The sequence below is a fragment of the Glandiceps talaboti genome, chromosome 18, assembly GCF_964340395.1.
Source record: "Glandiceps talaboti chromosome 18, keGlaTala1.1, whole genome shotgun sequence".
Classification (NCBI taxonomy): Eukaryota; Metazoa; Hemichordata; class Enteropneusta; family Spengelidae; genus Glandiceps; species Glandiceps talaboti.
The window spans coordinates 11,276,565-11,299,434 of record NC_135566.1 but is presented as its reverse complement, the minus strand read 5'-3'; the positions used below and the strand labels follow the sequence as shown (position 1 = coordinate 11,299,434).

Here is a 22,870-nt window from a genome sequence, read left to right as displayed (position 1 = left end):
AATCACAGTCGCATGTCTTTCATCACAAAAATTGTCAACAAAAAACCATTGATCTTTTGAAACAAACAAACATCTCATCAGTATCCCTTACAAAAACAAGTAGTAACAAACAAGTATCGGCTTACAAAACAATACCTTTGACATTTGACCCCTGACCTCTCAAGTATATGATTATTTGATATAACTATAACTCTTGACTGAGTTATTCCATTATATAAGGACAGGGGTGGAGGGTATCAGTTTCTATAAGTACCTATTTAAAGCAAAGTTTGGAGTGAATCGATGACATTTTGTACTTTAAAATATACACCGGCATAAATTTACAAGTCCTGTCTATCACATACAATGTTATCTCTGATTTAAGACATTACAAATTGAATAACAAGGCACTTGCCATTCTCATGATTCTGAGTTTAATACAGTAAACATCTCAGAAATTACAACAACAACAACAACAACAACAACAACAACAACAACAATGGTTGCTATTTCTTCTGCTGAGTACTTGGGCTGGTAATTATATTTTTCACCAAGCTGTTCCCAGAAAAAAAATCTCATGTTGTGGAAATTTTGTAGCAGACATCAAATGTTTATCATGCTAATATCAGTCAATTCAATTTATGTTATGTGAAGCACCTCTGTACAATAACATTTTGGATGTTGGCGCTCTAACAATGTTTACTTTATCTTCATCACTATCTTTAAAATTATTCTTTTTCCTTTTCAGAAAGGATGAATATCATCACTACTGTTACGTTACATCTTTGGAGAGAGCTTCACTTCCCAACACTCCAAATCACTTATGTATATATTCCTCTATAACACACTAAAGGGTACAAGTGGATGTTTTTCACTCCCATAACTTGTACATGCACTTGTTTGTTGTCAAGCACTATTTTTAAGTTGAACGCGATGTGAAGGTCAGATATTGCCATATTTGCTTGACTGCCACCAAACTATTCCAGTGTAATTGAAGGACATTGCAAACAGCCTTCCCTGCCCTAGCAAGTGAATGACATTCCTTCTACGGAAGCAACTATATATAAAACTGTGGATGGATGTGCTTGGAGTCATTGTGCCAGACTGGTACAAGCTAAGGAAAGGACAGTGTAGAGTTCAATACACTACCACTCACGACTAGTTAAAGGCCAGAGATTCAATCCCTGGTTCTTGTATTATCTTATGAATGGAACCATAGGAATTGCATATTATCAGGTTTTTTTTGTTCTGGATAAACTTTTTTCGATAACTCTGCCAGACAACTGTTTTACATACCTAGATTTTAGTCCAATCAAACTGGACCTTTCATTACAGGTACACTAGCATGCCTAGATTTTAGTCCAATCAAACTGGACCTTTCATTACAGGTACACTAGCATGCCTAGATTTTAGTCCAATCAAACTGGACCTAACATTAAAGGCACACTAGCTGTACATATAACAGTTTTTGAAAATATTTTGTTAGATATAACATCTTAATCATAACATTGTACACCGTGAACAGTATTGAATCACCTGTGGGTAAATATATTTGTGTAACAATGCCAATAACACATACCATGTGCCATATATCCATTTGAATTTTTTTTTTTTTTTTTTTGGGGGGGGGGGGGGGGGTGTCCACATCCAAAACTGAGCGCCCCCATGCAATCACACTTTCAATAATTATGGATACAATCAACCTTTATTGGTATTTGTATACTTAAATTGTTGGTTGTCACATGTCATCGGAAAAATACTACTCAAGTTACAGTTAGTGTAGGTTTAACAAAGAAAGGAATCGTTTAGTAAAACAGACTAGTGTACAAACTCTCTTAGTAAACATCGAAGTTCTTACGGAGTAAATGTGGCGGGGAAAAGATCGAGGTACTTGAATGGTAATGAAAATTAAAGAGCCTGAGTAATGGCATTTCTTTCAGAAATCAACCGATTACTATTTTCATTAAATTGAAAGATATTGAAACACAGGAAACTAACAAGCCATCAAATGACTTTATGGTCCTTTGCGATCTCCATACAAAGCACATATAGTGTTTTTTTAGAGGTGTGATTATCAATTCACTGTCTCTTAAAGTTAAGAGTATAAGCTATACATTACATGTTTTTATAGTTACAGAGTCCTTGGCTTTATGCTGCTGCTATGCACTTGCTGGGCTTGCCTTGGTGGAACTAGAATGCTTGACGGACAGTAACAATCAGGGCTAAAGCCTTTCTTGCTTGTGAACTATTCTTAATGTTGAACATGAAATCAAGTGTACATGTAGTTGAATGAATAAATATCAAAAAGTAGAAGGAAAATGATTGGTACATGTGGGTTTGATTTTTGATATGTCGGGATTTTGACATCTTGTTTGTTACACTGATATCAATTTGCCTTATGATCCCAGATTTCCGGGACTTTGACACCCTGTTTGTTCCACTGGTGTGTGTGTGTGTGTGTGTGTGTTTGTGTTATGATCCCACATTTCCAGGTCTTTGACACTCTGTTTGTTCCACTGGTTTGTATATGTGTGTGCTATGATCCCAGATTTCCGGAACTTTGACACCCTGTTTGTTCCACTGGTATGTATATGTGTGTGTACCTGTTATGATCCCAGTTTTCCCTGAACTTTCACACCCTGCTTACTCCACTAGTAGATGTATCTATGTATCTGTGCATCTGTGATGATCCCAGCTTTCCAGAACAAACAGACCCCATTATCTGTGAATCTGTGATGATCCCATCTTTCCAGGACAGACCACACGAGGATCTTGCCACACCACTAGCAGCTTTCCAGGACTTTAACACACTGTTCACTTCACCAGTATCAGTGCATCTGTGATGGTGTTTTTTTTAACGATGTATTGTACAATAGTTGAGTAGACTGGATTTTATTGACGTCTAGACATTGACCTTGCAGATGTGAATATCTACAGGTCATTCACCCCTTCACTAACTATAAAACCTAACCTTGTCTTTGATGGGATGGCAATGACCTGTGATATGTCCCTATCCACCAAACAGATGTCAATACACATGGACCTGTCCAGTAGTGTTACAAATATTCTACAGGCCACCCTCCAAAAAACTGCATACTACAGGCAGGCTGACAAACTACAGTCTATAAAGAAACTCACTAAGAGAAACTAACCAAGGAAATAGACCATCTACATGTACCATGTACATACATACATCACAGCTTAAAACTACGGAACAATCCATGCAAATAAAGACTATACCCAATACTCATTGTATCCAAGGACCATCCCTACCTGGAACGCTCTGTCACCATCAATTAAAACTGCCTCTGATGGCTGTATTGCTAAAGAATTTCTTACAACATTCACTCCTTGGTTGTTCTGGTATTCCTTGCTTGAGGGTTTGAATGTGTATATTCATGTTAGAGGTGGTTGGCGCAGTACAGAGAAGACAAGACAAAACAAGGCATGACCACCAGTGACACTGGTGAAGTCCCAAAGGCGACAACTTAATGTGGTGACGCCACACTGCATGTGTGGACAAACACAAAGCCTCTCATAATCACGGAATAAAAGACACAGTTTTCTTTAATCAAATCTCAAATTGAAGTAGATACAATCAACAACGTGAGGTATACATTATCATTTACAAAGACAGTGTTTCAATATTCAACGCATTTGTCCATTAAAAAAATTGCCATTTGTCAATTTTAATTCCCATCAAACGTAATCTAGATATTATCAAAAAAAAATTAAATTACTGGCAAAATAAGCCTTTAAGTGATTTACTTTTATAATAAACCTTACATGAAGATAAAGTTCTAATAACATTTTTTTGGTTAATTTTGGGACTACAGGTCAAGTTTGGACTAAGCAAGATTAAAATCTAGGTGTGATAAATCTACCCGGCAGAGCTATAGAAAAAGTTGGTACTCAACAACAAAAATTGATTCTCTCTGATCCTTCATGCACCATTGATAAAATAGCACTAATGCGAGAACCTGGGACTGCATCATGGGCCTTTAAAACTGATTTCATCTACTGATATCCATGTACTCTATCATCTTTGTTGTATTATATTTGAGGGAAACAGTTATGTGTATACTAGTAAGACAACTACACTACTACAAGTATCTCACCATTGTGCCAAGTTTAAATACTAGTAAAATTGCTATTTAAACAGCAGAGAAATAGATGCAGAAAAAATGCATAGATGTACACATGTCACAGATACACACTCACAATGACAGCGCCAACTCAAAAAGTTCTTCTGGGCATTGGCCCTTGGGACTAATTATTTGATGCATGTTTTTGGTTATTCATCATTTATTTTTAGAAAATGACAAAAAACCGCGAACAATAGATATGGTATCAGACTTCCATCATAAAATCAAATGACGATCTGTTACACTGAAAGAAAACTACTTAATATGTACCGACCATACCAAGTCACAATATGGTGACATATGCAGCATTTAGTGCTCATAATTTTTTCAACATTTTTCATGAACATAAATTTTCATTCGACATGTATTCATATTTAAATGATTCATATTGATATAAATACATAAATATTATCACTATATAAATGCCCTTCTCCCAACATAAATGCTTTGCGTGGCTGTGTTCTGTTATTTATTTCTTAGTATTTTATTTACATATATTTTTTGTTTTGATATGCACTAACATTTATATAATTCATACTATTATTAATAAGTAAACTTATAATATACCCAGTACCTCTTCCAATGCAATTCAACATGCATCGAAACCCAAGCAATAATTTTCCATATCACATCCTGGCACACTTTGCCCAAATGTGGCAAGTGGCGTACTCATTGATATCCATTCAGTAATTTAAATTTAAATTTGGCATTGTTAATTTCTTCACTATTGTTACATTTTTGCGAATAAAATAATATTCCATTTTGCGATCATGTGATTCAAATGATGTTTCCGTGCCACTACGTGGGGTATATGATAAAACTTTTACGGCCCAGATATGGGTTTTGTGGACCTCGGTAGTACAGCTTACAGGCCCTCCTATATTTGGGCTTCTCCACTATACAACCTGCAAAACCCACATGTGAGCTATATAAAGATTAATATCAAATACATAAGCTGGCACTCCTTTCCGTGTTAAAGTTTCTGTTTTGTTGTACACCGAACACAAAATCACGTTGTGTTATTGGTTGAATTCTCATAAACCCATTCATGTGTGACCATTGAACAAACCAAACAATCGCTGCTTTGTTTGACTAATAACAAAACAAACTTAACAAACATGTTTTATTTTATTCTTAAAATATTCACATGCATGACTGAACAAGTGAGTGATGGTTACATATTGACAATCAATAGACCAGAATATTTGTCATCAACAACTTATGTCAAAGCGTCCCACATGCTGCAGGATAAACCCCAGTTACGGTAGAAGGCTCACACAGAAAATGGTGGAATTTCTAAATATTGGTATCAGTTATCGATCACAACTTTTGTGAAAAAAAATTGGCACAAGCTTCAGTTTATACGTTTTTGCACTCAAGTTAAAATACTTAAATAAAACTACATTCCAATGTATTGTTAATGTTGATACATGTCTTCTATAACATTATGATTGTCTTCTGGCATTGTTAGAACAGTTGATTACAAAGTAGGGCTTTCCAGAACATTTTTTGATACGTATCATAAATTACGTCATCAGATCGTTTACTAGTTATATCTAAACTCTCTCACCGTCCCCGAAGTTTCGCTTTTTACTAAAATTAACGCTAAATGAATTATTTTATTGTACCGATACCATCTACATAACGTACTCCATGACTGTACTCGAATAACCTTGTACTGTGCGCCCTCATTGACCACATAGAGATAACTATTCGTTGACGTGTGACTGCGACACTCCGTGTTGTCGCGAACCCCCGAGTTATATCTTAATACCAGGTTTGAGTTCAGTCAATTACAAGTGATGGTTAAGTGTGCTTCAGTAGGTACAATACTGCGAGTACCTTTTAAATATACAGCAACGTTCAAATACATGTTAACTCAGCTTGTACCCCTTTAAGATTCACATATGCTGTGCTACAAACTATACACGTAATCTCGTTGTAAAAATGTCTTTTATATCTGAATATTGGTATAAGTATTAAAATTATCACATGTTGCACAATACTATGCTGTAGTACTGATACGAATAGGGAACAACGGACATGTTGGAATTCCAAAACCAATAAAATGTTAATTCTAACAAATTAATAAATTTGAAATACATTAGCATATTGATTAAATTTACTTGAATTTTTCAATAAGCAATCGTTAATATTATTTCATTTTATTTTTAGTTACTGTCGGCATGTGTTGCCGGAATGCAAGTGAAATGAAGTGGATAAAATATTGACTATTTACTATAAATAAGTGTATATGTAAATTAGATTGAATCTACCTTGGTCACTGTTAGTTGTACTTTTGCTCAGTGGTGTGTATTATATACAATAAATGGGGCACAAGTCAAACAGTGGTCAATGTGGTAAAATATCATATATAACTTGGATAGGGAGCCTTATCTTATCCCGTCCCAATCCTGACTCCCTAGCTTGATCATAAATGTGCATGGTTCCGGTTGCATAAAACTGTATTCCTCTCACTATTTTTAGAAACAGTATGGCATAAAATACATTGAACATATTGCAGATCATTTTGACTAGTTGCAGTCATTGGCTTTTTTATTTTATCAATAGATAACTGTCACCAATAGATCATTTTTTGTTGACAGGAGTAATTTGTCCAGTCATCCTTACATCATATACTGGTATCTGTTTGTAGCATGTATTATTGTTTAGTCTACTGCCCTGTGTATTCCACATACACAATACACTCTGTTGTAGTGTTGCTGAAAGAAGACCTCGTTTCACCCGCCATAAATTAAACACCTAAAAAGACAATCGTAAAAGTCACTCAGACTGGCACTACTCGTGGTAGGGTCTATGCTGGCACCCTTAAATAATACTCTGGACTTAGAATGAGTATACAGAGAGAGTCAAATGTTAGAAACATACAGTGACCTTTGACCCAGGACAACATACAGTAAAACTAATGATCGATTTACCCAACATTTTTTTAAACCATATTTTAACCGCCCATGGAGTAAAAAAAAAAAACACTACTTAAAGATGTTTAGGAGGAAACATTAGTACGCAGATACTGTATAATGATATAGCTGTGATGCGATCATTTTGTTTTGAACAATTTCCCAAATAGACACCAAAAGTAATATCCTCACCAACTACCAAGGCAATCGGTCCAGCAGTTTTTGACTTTTAAGTTGTTTACACACACACACACACACAGACAGACAGACAGACAGACAGACAGACAGACAGACAGACAGACAGACAGACAGGCAGGCAGGCAGGCAGAAAGACAGACAGAGACACACAGGCAGGCAGACAGACAGACAGACAGACAGACAGACAGTGATGCTTTTATCATGCCTATAGCACTACAGAACCTCAGTTCAGCTGTGCTAAAAATTACATGCACCGAAGATTTCCAATATTTCAAATTATCTTGGTTGACATGGCAACTACGTTCTGGTGTCCTAGTTGTCAAGGCATGCATGGTAACCCCATGATTAAACCTCATGTACTTTCAACTGTGTGTTCTTTACCATTAATCTAACATCTTTGAGCTGAGCTAAATCTAAAACGTGAAAATGTTTCCCACAAATTGCACAAAATAGTTTGTCTAAAATGTCACCAATAATGTTTGTCTGTCTATATGTATATGTACACCTGTATGGATCCAAATCTACAAACCCAGTTACGCATGTCATGGTGATGGAAGCACAAAGTTGTCATGGACGACATACGACCATGTACTCTATTTTATTTTTACGTTTTAAGCGTCCTATAAATTGCACTATAAAGTCAGCAACCACTATTGCCATGATGCTGCAACAAAACAGACATCTTATCAGCAGCATATTAGAAGATTTCAAAAAAAAATTTTTGAAAAAAATGATCTAACAATGTTTTTTACAATAGTAATTGATTAGTATTTATTACCATGATACAACATTCAACATGGCAGGTTTGCAAGTTCCCTATTGGCAAGTTTATATCAATATACAGTAAGTCATGTTAATTTTGAACTAAACTTCATGAAAAAAGTCTCGCAAAAGGTAAAACGCTCTTTGAAGATTCAAGACATTTTGTCCTGGTACTACTGCAGGTATTTATAATGTCACAACAGTATCATATTATTTATAAATATCATTGTAACAATAAAAATATACTGGTCAGTTGACAAAACAAAGCTCCCATGACATTTTGTAATTTGCATATACCCAACAAAAAACCCCCAGATATCCATATGTGTACCTAATAATATAATGTCAATATGTACTTTTTTTATATGTCAGTTTTATTTTGGAATGACCCCAGACATACATGTACTGGTAATTCCGGTAGTTATGAATGGTTATGTCTGTCTATATGTATATGTACATTTGTATGGATCTAAATCTGCAAACCCAGTGAGTTACCCATGATTGTCATGGAAGCACAAAATTGTCATGGACAACATGCGCACATGTATGCTATTTTATCTTGAAGTCTTAAGTGACATAGAAGTCTATCGGACTGGGAATTGTTTTAAACTACCCCCCATGTCACTATAATAAATAAATTACTTACTGTACTGGATTTAGTCTTGCAGTTGAACTTAAAAAATGGCAAATTTAAATTAGTTAGATTATGTTTGAATGATACTGTACCTAGTCTTACAGTTTTTTGATAAATGTTAAGTGAATTTGGGCTGAAAGCAGAACTTTCATACACTAATGCATACAGCTGTGTACAAAATTTGGTTTACGATCAAATTTGACCAAATTGTTATTATTTTCAAAATTTTTGACAAATATCGACAGTATTTTGGACTGAAACCATGAAAGTTGCACTCATCGATATTTCAGTATAACAATTTTGGGTTAAAATTGCCAAAAAAAATTTCAAAAAAAGATTTTTTCCACATTTCAAACTGAAAGGATTACTATGATCAGTTATTCAATTTCAATACAAACAGTAGCCATGTACACGTACCACTGGTGCAAGCTTCAATTAAAGTTATCGACATGCACTTTCAAAAAGATGCAGTTTTAACACAAAAGTTAAACCCATAATATCACTGAGCCTCAGTTAAAGCTATCTACTTTCAAAAAGATGCAGTTTTAGCACAAAAGTTAAATGCAAAGCACATCAAACACAAGTAAAATTGCCTTAGGCATGGAGTACAGCACAGATGGATAACAGAGCTGTAACCAATAGAATTACACAATTAGCTTTTATCCTCTCATACTCAAACTTTTCACACACAGCCTGTATCTTCACCTGACTTTCTCACTATCAACCGTTTGGTAAATATTTCCTTTCATTAACATGCAGTCACTGTATTCATTCAAGTAACAGTTGTTTTCTGAATTGCGTGTATGAATTGAATACAATGATGGAGGTAGTGTTTTCATCCATTGTCTGTAGCTGTATTCTGCTGGTGCCTTGTCAAACAGTCCTTTTTATTTTGAGATGAAAGTTTCTTGTTTTTTTTTGCATTTTAATGTTCAATAAAGAAAGAGATATTTCATTGAACATATAATTTAATGAATAATTTGTAATTTTGAATATCCTGAACTATGATGGTACACAGTATATCACCCATATGGAGTTAAGTTATGAATGGAGATATGTATGTATGTATGTATGTATGTATGTATGTATGTATGTATTCATGTATGTATGTATGTATGTATGTATGTATGTATGTATGTATGTATGTATGTATGTTACTGTATGTATGTATGCATGTATGTATGTTTATATGTATGTGTGTATGTATGTATGTATGTATGTATGTGTGTATGTATGTATGTATGTATGCATGTATGTATGTTTATATGTATGTATGTATGTATGTATGTATGTATGTATGTATGTATGTATGTATGTATGTATGTATGTATGTATGTATGTATGTATGTATGTACATACGTACGTACGTACATACACATGCACACACACAGACGTACTTACGTCGGAACGAATTTAAGTTAAGTCAATAAAATATATGCACATGGCTACTAAAATTGTTGCAAAATGCTGGCAACTACAAGTCCAACTTGTACAACCTGATCAAATCATGTCAGATGTCTTTGTGTCGGTTCTCGTAAACCTGGACTATGTTTTACATTTTTTTGAACCAATGATATCAATGATACTCGCATCTGTGTTTCTATCAATGATAGCACACAGAAAATCTACTTGCATGTTTAAGGTATTTTACTGGAGGTCCCCCACAATTGTTTTTGCTAACAGAAAATCTACCACAGTATCCCAAGGACAGTCGAACACCATTTATCCAAACGTCAGTGCTCCATATATCTTTATTTACTAGGGATCCCAACGAACATTTAATACAAAATATCGGAATCTATTCCAGTGTTACCAGATTTTCTCCCGAGCAAAAAAACTGTCTATTAATTAATTTTAATGATAACCTGTATCCCTTAAATGGTTACTTGCATTTAGACTTTTTTAGTAAATATCTCACCGTATGGTAGCACTGCAGTTGCATTTTGTGTGTTGATAATGATAAAACTAGTAGTTGCATCCAAAGATTTTTTGTAGTTATTTGAGGCAGATATCATGTAAAAACATAAATTGAGTGTACGACAACATTTCATATAGAGAAATAAAAGAAATTATCACACTAAAATTATGTTCACAGTAATTTTAGTACTTCAGATTTTTTTGTGTCATTTTCATGATTTTAAAATTTACACTGTAAAGTCATGAAACAGGAAAAAATTAGAAAAAAAAATATCCATATGATGAGAAAATAGTAGTCTGATCACCGAGGCAGAAATAAGTAAGACAGGATATTGCTTAAAGTCACGAAGACTTGTGCTTATTGGCTAATTTAACAGCTTCACTATTATCACATCCAACCAGATTATCTGTATTAAATTGAGGATAATTGTGATGTGTTTGACGGTAAAAGGTTGGGATGGCGTCTCGGTGCATGTGTGGCTCAGCAGCGTACCTCATCAGTAGGCTGAAAAACTGAAAAGACTTCTCATTTCCTGCAGCTAAGACATAAACATCCTTCAACGAGGGAGAAAAGTAGTACGGAAGCCGGAGTACTTATTTGAGTTTGGGCATTTGAAATAAGTGCATTAAGATTCCTAATTGAAGACCAAGATCCCAAATGTCTGTCCTACGCAACAAGCTGTCATTCATCAAATGGTTTTCCAACTCCCCTGCTACACAGATTTTTTAATGAATTTTCTAGAAGACAGCGAGAACCATAGGAGAGCATCACTATGTATTATAACATCTATTTCTTAGTGTCGAAGCTAATTCTGTGTAAAACACTTTCAAGGTTTGGTTATTTTCAGATTTCTAAAGTCAAGAGGACCTATCAGTCATCTTGTTATGCATTTCTATTTTCAATTTCAGGCTTTCAGAACAACCAGGTTGGTCTGTTGATAACCATTTGACTTATCACTGATATGTACGCAGAATGACATGAAAAACCATCTTTTTATATTGATCTTTTTCGTCAATGCGGTTACCTTTAAAACGACAGAAGTGACGGCAACTCTTAAAATGCTTATGTTTCTATAATTTTTGTCTAAAAAATTAGAGAAATGCCAAGAAATTTGATCAAACAAGAATTTGTTTCAATAGCTTTTGGCGGGAAAACCATTTTGACATATTTTCAAGACTGTAGGTCTATTTCTGCAATGGCAGTCTAACAAAGATGGAATTTCATAAAATATCATATAAAATACAGATAAAAAACAATTTGTTTAATTAGTTTTAGTTTGACATATCAACTCTTCAGGACTGAGGTATGCTCCTATGATTCAAGTAAAAAATAACAATGAAATGTTACACGTAAAAAAGTGACAGAAAAACAAACATTTTGTTAAATTTCTGTTAGGTGGGAAAATATCTGGTACTAAAAAAAGCTTAAATCTTCATATTTGTTTGTATGCCTGACCTCCTGGCAACCTAGACTGAATTCATACGCACGTACGCACGCACACATGCATGCATGCATGCACGCACGCGTGCACGCGCGTGCACACACACACACACACACACACACACACACACACACACACATACACACAGCAAACATTTCACCATATGATGCAAAATGCAATAGAGCCATTTACTGGATAAATTCAATTTGTATTCCCGCATCAAATGTAACATTAACTGGGGGCCATTTACTTACTTCATTACTAAAATGCGCATAAATTGCCCTACAGGAGGAAATTGTGGTGATGAAGGAAAGTTTTAGAGTTCACAGAATTCTTTCAAAAGATAAACAGACAAAACCACAACAGTATTGTACCCAAAATATAAGAAGCATATCACTGTCTCAAAAGTACTCAAATATTTGGGAATTTTTTTTGGCAGTTTTAAAATTTTGAGGGTAAACAGATACTAGGGTACACTACCTACATTGCAGCATGCTGCATTGTTAACCAGCCGTCTCAAAAAGAAGCATCAAATTTGACTGGTCAAACATCTAGAATAGATTTTATTACTAAAATTTATGAATTTTAGGTGAAAGTATCGCACAGCTGTTAAGCTTATGGTTTTATAAGCACTGATTTGCATGCTGAAACATGGCAAAGTTTTCAATGCTTTCAGATTTTTTCAACACATCTTTTACAAAAGAAATATTCGTATTATTGAAGAGTAGTCAGATATAAAAGTTTAATATTCACAGCCATCAAATCTGTCTGCACCAAAAGAGTGTCATCTGTGAAACTTTAATAACTGGGCAAAACAGTGTTATCCTTAATACTTTCAAAACAGACAGTGAGTGTCAGAGAAGAGAATCCATAAACGTGGCACAATTTTTATTCTACTTCAATTCTTGCACAATTAAAATGTACGTATCAAGTTTAATGATTCATCTAATCGATATTCATGTAGCTGCTAGGGTACTGTTCTTGTGGCGACAAATTTCCGAATTTCTTCAGACGAATAAAGATTATTATTATTATTATTCTTGAATACCAATAGTCTGTTGGTTTATCAGTAAATTTCTTATAAAGTTATACAGCGATTCACGATGTTTTGGCTCGGACTTTCAATACACTACATCCTGTGACTTTCAATACACTACATCTTGGGACTTTCAATACACTACATCCTGGGACTTTCAATACACTACATCTTGGGACTTTCAATACACTACATCCTGGGACTTTCAATACACTACATCCTGGGACTTTCAATACACTACATCTTGGGACTTTCAATACACTACATCCTGGGACTTTCAATACACTACATCCTGGGACTTTCAATACACTACATCTTGGGACTTTCAATACACTACATCCACAGTGAAAGTCAAATATCCAGAAAGCAATTCTTTATGCATTCTTTGACTTTAACAACTTACTTCTTTCAGCTAAAAAAAAAAGGGTGACTGAAAAATATGCAAAACAATTGAAATATGTGGTGTGCTGATAAAATTTCAGAATTTCTCGATGTATGAAAAGAAACACTGATTCCATGGCATACAGTACAGTCGAATATATTTAACTCTCAACTGAGACAAGAATTTGGGACACCATGTTTACTCACTGGGGTTTTATTTAAAATATCAACCTCTCATTCCAAACCTTGGTGACGGCATAACATTATCTTGTACTCACCTCTAAGAAGTACATTCTGTTGACTTTGGTCACTAAGATCACGACAATCTGGTACAGCACGTTTTAGGACATCAATGGAATGCTTTAATGATTCTCTTCGTTTCTGTTCAGAAATCTTGTGAAGAGTTCGTCGGTCCACCTGATTTGGGTCTAAGTTTTGAGCTGTAAAATACAAATGGTCAAAAAAAAAGAAGTCAAAGTCAGTTACAGATTTCTCTATCAAATTTTGGTTTCAAGTTAACAGAATGTTGCTATGACAATTGATACAAGCATGATACAAGAAAACAAAAAGATGTAGGTGAAAATTTCGGATTTATTTCCAAATTAGAAAATTTCAATCTCCAGACATTTTTGTTTTTTTTCACTGGAGCTGTAACATGTAAGCCACAAATTCTATGATTTTCTTGTCCATGATTTGGATCTGAAGACTAAGTATTAGACATGTAACATGTAAGCAGGAGGAAAAAAAAGGCAAATTCAGATAAAATCTAAATTCCGGTTTTTGATACAATTCAAGAACTAAAATTCTTAAAGGAAGTCAATCAACCTACTGTTTAGTAGCCAACCTTTACTTACACCAGTACTAGCAGTAACTATGGTGATACTTTTTTGATCTGATAACCAACATTACATTTACTGAATATTATTAAGATACAAATAATCAAACATTTTAACCGTCATTTAGAGATCTATAAGTTGTATATAAGTAAGTTAAAATAGGGATTTATTGGAAGGTGGTACTGAATTTAGGGTATGGACCAAAAATCAATTTGATTAGATACACATATTGCACCATACTGCATACTGCTACGCAAATACATGTATAGCAAATGAAACAATATACTTTTGCCTTTGATATGGATGCTACAAACAATTGTAGTACACACACACACACACAAAAAAAAAAACATGCTTTACTTTGGTGTAATGGGTTCTATGTTTACCCACAGGTAATTAAATACTTCTTAGGGTTACAAAATTACCTGTGAAGTCTTTATATCTAAGAACACAGTAAACAAACTTTCCAGTAGCAGCTACATGTATGTGTATAGATAGATATTTGGAAGAGGAAATGGTTCCTCGTTAAACTAACCTACAGTACCACAGTACAAAGCCGTCTTTTCAACCTATACATACATATGTATATTAACAACTGAAACATTCTTTTAGCCCGAGGTTGGAAATACAAGTTGATGAAAGCTGACATGTACGTTTGCACACCTTAGGGTGTATTCTATAGTACATGACAAAATATGAACCACTGTCTACCTCGACGACATCCATGAGTTTCTGTTTGTAAAAATCTATTATTTGTTACCACGTATCTACACAATTCTGACTGCTGTATTCTGACTGCTGTGTTCAACATCTGAAATCTAAATAGTTTGATTATACCCATCTACACTATTCTGACTGCTGTGTTCAACATCTGAAATCTAAATAGTTTGGTTAAACCCATCTACACTATTCTGACTGCTGTGTTCAACATCTGAAATCTAAATAGTTTGGTTAAACCCATCTACACTATTCTGACTGCTGTGTTCAACATCTGAAATCTATCTAAATAGTTTGGTTATATATACCCATCTACACAATTCTGACTGCTATGTTCAACATCTGAAATCTAAATAGTTTGGTTATACCCATCTGCACTATTCTGACTGCTGTGTTCAACATCTGAAATCTAAATAGTTTGTTTATACCTATCTACACAATTCTGACTGCTATGTTCAACATCTGAAATCTCAATAGTTTGGTTATAACCATCTACACTATTCTGACTGCTGTGTTCAACATCTGAAATCTCAATAGTTTGGTTATATACATTGTTGTGTTCAACATCCAAGATCTAAATAGTCTGGGACTGTACTCGAATCGGAGACACAAGAGTCTTCTCGTTTACAAGAAGAGTGTACAGTATTCTCATTTACAAGAAGAGTACATGACCAAACAAGCTAAGATTTCATTGCATCCATATCATCTTTATAAAAGTCCTTTACATAATGGGAAATAACATTGATTATGGGTTTTATCTTTGTTTTATTACTTCAAATAAGTGAAACTAATGTTTATGAGTAACCCTTTCTTTCCACAATTACATCTTTATATAGGCTTATAAAAAATGATGAAAATAGCGTTGAAAAACGGTTGTGTCTTTAAATAGTACTTTAAAATGTTGAAAATAGTATTGACGAGAGGGTTGCATTTTATAAAGTGCTTTATGTAGCGACGGACAACATTAAAGAGGGAGTGCATTTGTAGAAAGATGATATCAGATACTATTTATGGCCATTTCTTCAGTTAATTTTATCTTCATTACCAGAGTCTACAGATCAATACAAAAGTCCATTAGACAGCCTATTACAAACAACGACTTAAAACGGCACTATATGCAAAAAAAAAAAAAGAAGCTGGATTTGACTTTCATGAGGATCAGTACAAATAACAGTACCTACAGCCTTGTACAAATGCAAAGTAGTCTGAACTTCTGATTCAAATTTGGGATTGAAATTAAATGATAGGCAACACCAAACATGGCCGACTTTGCATCAATATGCAAATGAGCGTGTGACATCATTCCCCTCTTTCCCTGCTTATCACATTTCTTATCAGTCATCTAATGAGATTTTGTGATTGGAGGAAGGCCCATTTTATCGGAAATTCTATACACCATGAAAAGGTTAAATAAGCGTGAAATTGGTGTCAATACAAACCAAGGGTAATATGAATAGATAATGGGGCGGACGGAGTGATGCAATTCCTCTGCAGACACATAATATGAAGACAGCTAAACTTCTCTCTCTATCTCAAATTAATGATTCAAATTTCCTGTTTCCAAAAATTGATAGTATTAAATTCCTTCACCCGCATGTAAAAGGGGTCTTCGTTTTCTTTGGGGTGAAATATCAGCATTGGTGAAAATACGATAAAGACTCTGAAGATCAGCTTAGCAATCTATATGATGATCTGGTACTATTCCAGTGTCCTTGTGGGTTAAGGCACAAATATCAATATTGAAGACAGGCCGCATTAACGATCATCTCTTAGACACAGAAAAGTTAACTGTTTTTTTGAAAGAGTAAATGAAATCAAAATAATGTCTAATTTTACCGATACCATCCAATGCTAGTAGACTAATGCAGTTACACTATTTAGTTTTCCTAAATGTCATTTTGATTTTTCATTCATCCTTCAAAAAAAAAATCAAAATGGGACATTGGAATAGCTGAAATAGTAGCAGTATAGTTTTTCAAGTCTACAGGTAGGTTATATTCAATGCTAGCATACACTGAAAGTTCAGCATATCCATTTACTCACTCAGATAAATATTTGAAATGTTTTGCAAATATCTGGGATACTGTTTCAATACTATACCCTTCTTTCTCAACTCTTTAAAGTTCTTTCTTCCTTCCCATCACTACATCATAAATTCCTGTGTGAGTTGTATACATTATGTACTTATTGTGTAAGCATGTCTCCATAGCTTGTTTGCTTTTATCTATCAGAATACATAGTGTTACACAAGAAACCATTCTGGTCGAGTCTACCATTGGATAGAAAGAATCTAATAATCATCAAGTTAGGGGTGCAAAAATCCTAATTTAGGCTCAACAAATCTTAGCTATCAAAAATTTTAGTCAAACTTTCAAGTAAAATTTTCAAAGTTTAGTTGCATGCTAAATATAGTGGAGACCATTATACAAACTTTATTTAGAGTCTCAGAAGTTGTTACCAGATAAATATTGATCATTTTTAACTTTTTAACTTTTGGTCATGGCTGATTACACCCTATCAGCATCTGACACATTTACAAGTTGTTGACAAATGATTACATGGTCCAGATGTTTATTTGCATGTAATTCTTTAAACACCTGTTTATTTGTATTGCCTACCATATCAAGTCAAAGTAGTGTACATACATGTACAACCATACAGGACTTGTAGACATGTAAATTAATACATCTGGTTCCATATCAAGTTTTGATGTATTTTTTCAACAACAAAAATCAACAAATTGTGCCCAGAAAGTTACAACAGGTCAAAAATTAGCAAAATGTAGTGAAAATTACAACAGGCAAAAGTTAGCAAAATGTACTGAAAAATTTCAACAGGCAAAATTTAGCAAAATTTAGTGAAAAAATTACAACAGGTAAAAGTTAGCAAAATTTAGTGAAAAATTACAACAGGTAAAAAATAGCAAAATAATGAAACTAGCTTCTGGTTTTTGACTTCATGTATAAGAAATAAAGGAAATGCAGCTTCAGTGATTATTTTAAGTTACAATGATTTACAAAGTCGTACTTATAGAATTCAAAGTCAGGGATAAGTAAAAAAAAAAAAAAAATGGTGAAAAAATACTTATTGTTCCTGCCTGTTACAGCTGTCCGGGTTTTATTTATTCTGAAGCTGTGAGTAAACTTCTGTACAATAACATACCCTAAATATGTTGGAAAGTATGTCCGTAGCGATGTCGTACATGTAGTTTCAGTAGGTATCATTTGTCATAATATCAGATCAGTGCTGTAATGAAAACTACTCAGTTATTCTTGTTGCTAAACGTTTTATTTATATTTCAACGTTCAGAAAACAAATATCAGATTTGATGGCGTACAAAAAATACTAACAAAATATTCAGAGTGTAGAGTTTTATATTGCGGTTCGAAAAAAGTAAATTAAATGCACGCATCAAGAAATGGGGACAGTTTTTGAAATTGATAACTTACGAAAAGTTTCCGAATACAAAATGTAAACGATTTCCAACCATGAAAAGATTTGTACTTTTGTAATAAAAATGTTATTAAATACCAAAAAAAAATACTCGGTCAGTATATATTGAGAACAGTGTTCTGAATAACGTACATGTATACATAATTTATTGAGATAAGAGTTTCAATTTTGAGGTGGATAATTTGAATTTGCCCTTGATCTAGCCCTGGAGCGTGGCGACTTCCTGAAAAACATGACCACATTAGTATGTATTCATTCAGTGAGACCATGTTTATCTCAATGCACTCATTTATACACGAGGAATGTGAGAAAATTAATTTTCAGCCGCACTCCTTCTCCTGATTTTGCCAAGATGTGACAAATTTTTTAGAGACTACTTATTGAGATTAAAGCCTGCAGAGATGTTCTATTATCGCTGTTACCACTATTCAAATGATGTACTCTGAGTTTCATTTTGCCTGCTACCCACCCACACGACTCATCCTTTAGATCTGACAATGCATACAGCTGTCATCTCAAAACGCAGTTCATCTAAGTTCATGGCCCTCAACTCCTTATACAAATTACATCACAAAAGTTTGAACAAAAAAATAAAGTTTTCATAAACTTGTTCCTTTACACTATCAGTCACATTGTTACCATTCTTTCTTCAATGAAATATCATGAAATGTCTAATTTTGAAAGGTTTTTAATTTTAGCTGAACACAGTATTGGTTATTTGGTGTGTTTTGGGGTCAGTTTACTGATACCAAATTAAGATGACATACACAAAGGCATGGTAAAATGTATGGATGGAGATAAACTCAAGGAAACAATTTCCACAGACTTGCCAAGTCTGTGGACTTTCCACAGTCCACAGACTTGGCACTGCCAAGTTCTGCTTAGTCCACAGACTTGGTACTGCTAAGTTCTGCTTAGTCCACAGTCTTTATGGCACTGTTAAGTTCTGCTTAGCCCACAGTCTTTATGGCACTGCTAAGTTCTGCTTAGTCAACAGACTCGGCACTGCTAAGTTCTGCTTAGTCCATAGACTTGGCACTGCTAAGTTCTGCTTAGCCCACAGACTTTATAGCACTGCTAAGTTCTGCTTAGCCCACAGTCTTTATAGCACTGCTAAGTTCTGCTTAGTCCATAGACTTGGCTAGCTGACACAACACACTGGCTTTTCAGAGGAAAATGACACTGTAAAGCCAGCCAGGTAAGTCTATGTTCTGACAAACAACACTGACAAGCCAGCTACATGTAGCAAAGTCTCTGGGCTAGAGACTCATCAATGGAAAATTAAGGGAGGATCACTACATTTGAAGGCCAACGACACATGTCTTTAGGCTACAAAGTCTCTGAGCCTGTGTTTTCCTCAAAGTGTCCCTTTAACTGATAAAGTTATAATGTGAATCCATTACATTAGACAAGACAAATTGTCAGTATAACCACTGGTATGCTTCAAGCTTGACTGTTGATGATCATTCACTCATGATATTTTTGTTACTGTATGTATATATGGTAAACAGAACGCTGTAGGTGTGATTGTAAGCACAACGGATGAATACTGGACTACGAATGGCCCAGAGATTTGTAGTGGTTACTAGTACAGAATACACAGTTTAAAGTGGCCATGTGGATGAGGATTGGGTATTTATTTGGATTTTTAACTTAAAAAACAATTTTATCATGGCTTCCTACTTGAAAAATCAATGTGAAACAACATATGCCAAGTCTGTGTTTGTAATTCAATAAATGGCAAAAGACTGATAAGTGTGTAAAATGTTTGTTATTGTACGTACGATAACAAACATTTTTACACATTTTTTAGCTTTTTGCAGTGTATTGAGTTACAAACACAGACTTGGTCTATGTTGTTTCGCATTGATTTTTCACGTAGGAAGCCATGATAAAATTGTTTTGTAAATTAAAAATCTAAAAATAAATACCAAATTCTAATCCATATGGCCACTTTACGAATGTATTCTGTGACAGTGATAATGACCATGGATGGTAGTGACAGTCTGTAGGCTAGACAACGAATGGATGTTGCATTTCATAAATTTGGAATTACTTGCTAAATTGCATTTTTTTTTTCTTCAAATGTTTCTATTTTTCGTTATTCATGAGTTTTCATACAAGCTTTCTACTAAGAGACACAGTATATATATACCGTAAGGAGACTGCAGAAAGTGTATGTGAAGATAAACTACAGGTAATCAGTGTATGTAAATCTGATCGGAGTAATCTGATCTAGGTAGGACTACATCAATCTAGGGATGATTACTGTCCTATACGTACTTGATTACAGATACAAATCAATAAGTTTATCACGGTGTCATCATTCAACCATTTCAGACTTTTGTTTTCATAAAAATGAAGTGAAGCTGTTATCAGTACCAACCAATCAGCATGGGAGCTGGTTTATCCAATCAGCTCTAAGGTTAGATAAGGTATTATCATTCAATTGTTTAACCAATCAGCTATATGGTTACATATGTATTATAATTCAATAGTTTAGCCAATCAGCTCTACGGTTGGATATGGTATTATAATTCAATAGTTTATCCAATCAGCTCTATGGTTCCATATGTATTATAATTCAATAGTTTATCCAATCAGCTCTATGGTTAGATATGGTATTATAATTCAATAGTTTATCCCTTAGGCCGTTGGTCATATCAGCCAATCAAAATTCATATATTTCAGCCAATCAGCTTTGAGGATGGATATGGACTCATAAATTGTAGGCTTTACCAATCAACATGGAGATTGGATATTATAATTTGATAGTTTATCCAATCAGAATTGAGCTTTCACAAATAATAATGTTGACAATTGTAAGATCTCAAAAGACATTGGACAATTTTCAACACTGAGGAAATGTGATTATACAAATGTACTCAGTAAAAAAAAACACCCACTGCTCATTTTTGTGTTCTTTACAGCATAACTTTTAACTTATTTTGTTTGTTTATTTTCTAACTAGGTAGCAGGCATTATTTTATGTTATGACATTTTATCATTAAAACCCTGTCATTCATTTTAGAAAACAATAAATGGCCATAGGTTTGAAATCTGCCATATCGGATTCCTTACTTTGAAATCTATCCATTGCCCTAAAAAACCACTAATATCCTAGCTGTAAGGTTATCCATCGCTACAAACATAGCTGAGCCCACTGATATTGTTGTAAATGCACCAGAAAGCCCCAGCTCTGTAGTCTGTCTGATGCTACACAAATATAAGGACTTTGCCTGTCAACTTCTGTAAAATGCACTAGAACATCCTGGCTCTAAAATCTATCTCATGCAACAGAAGTACCAGAGCCGTGGCCCGGAAATCCAATGGGCAAATTATTGAACATATACAGATCATGTCGGAGTTGGCTTTGAATTATATATGTACAAGAACTCTGACTTTAAAATCCGTCCTTTGCTTTAAAAAAGAAAACACCCTTGCAAAGTTTCACAGCAACATAACTATTAAACTTGCATGATAAATGTTATGTTATTGACCTGTTTGCAAAACAGTTTGTGTAATTAAGCTCCATGTGGTCATTCTTACTGTCGCTATGGTTACTCTATGTATGCACATATTTTGTTTCTATTTATTTTCAAGTCAAAAATAAAAAACTGCAATGTAAGACAGTAAGTACGCAAAAAGAAAGTGTGTTGAGTTTTGATTGCCAGTAACATGTTAGACGTGATATCTGTGTTTAGGGTACAACAAAAAATTTCACTTTTGTAGAACTAGTACTAAAAGTCTTTATACTTGTATACAGGTGCTTCAACAGCTGTTACTCACATAATACAAGCATCTCTTTCTAACAAAATAGACAGCCTTCACAACTTTCAGTCATTTTTGATTCACAAAGTACAAAACTTTCACTGTTTTATATCACTTTACACGGTCTAAGCACAGTTTAGATAATGTTCAAAATAATGCTAGTAATATTGTCAAAGTACATCATGAATCACTGTCCCCCTCCCCATCAAGAAATGGAATATTCCAAGTAGGAAGAAACAGAATTTTTTCAGCTTTCTACATCATACATGTGAAAAGATGGCCAATTGAGCATTACCAATTTCTTGCAGCATTGAAAAAGTTTCCTCATAAAATTCACTGGAAATTCAACACAAAAATTCACATTTGAAGGAGATCCTTCTGCGATACAGTCGTTAGCATGTAATCAGGACTTGAGTGAAAAATCACATCAAAATTACCATTTTCAGTCTAATTTGAGAACATAGACGACTGCTGCATTTATTCATTATTAGAGAACAGACTCCAATTGTGAATTTTAAACGTTTAACTGGAATGCAATATTCCCTGATTTTTCCTTTTCCTGGTTTTACACAATCGGTCCCAAAAGTAAACTGTGTTTATATCGTTGAGTAAACACATGACACCTTCATTGTTCACCGTTTCCAGCTGTATTTTCTGTAAACTATTAACGCACAAAAA

At 34.3% G+C, this 22,870-nt stretch overlaps 1 protein-coding gene across 1 annotated transcript in view; it reads right to left on the bottom strand.

Moving 5' to 3' along the window:
• Window positions 1-22,870, bottom strand: part of LOC144449182 (uncharacterized) — an 89,514-nt gene that overhangs the window by 24,540 nt on the left and 42,104 nt on the right. The window contains exon 2 of the mRNA XM_078139684.1: window positions 13,694-13,855. Within this exon, the coding sequence (XP_077995810.1) occupies window positions 13,694-13,855 (162 nt within the window). The remainder of the gene's footprint in view (window positions 1-13,693; window positions 13,856-22,870) is intronic.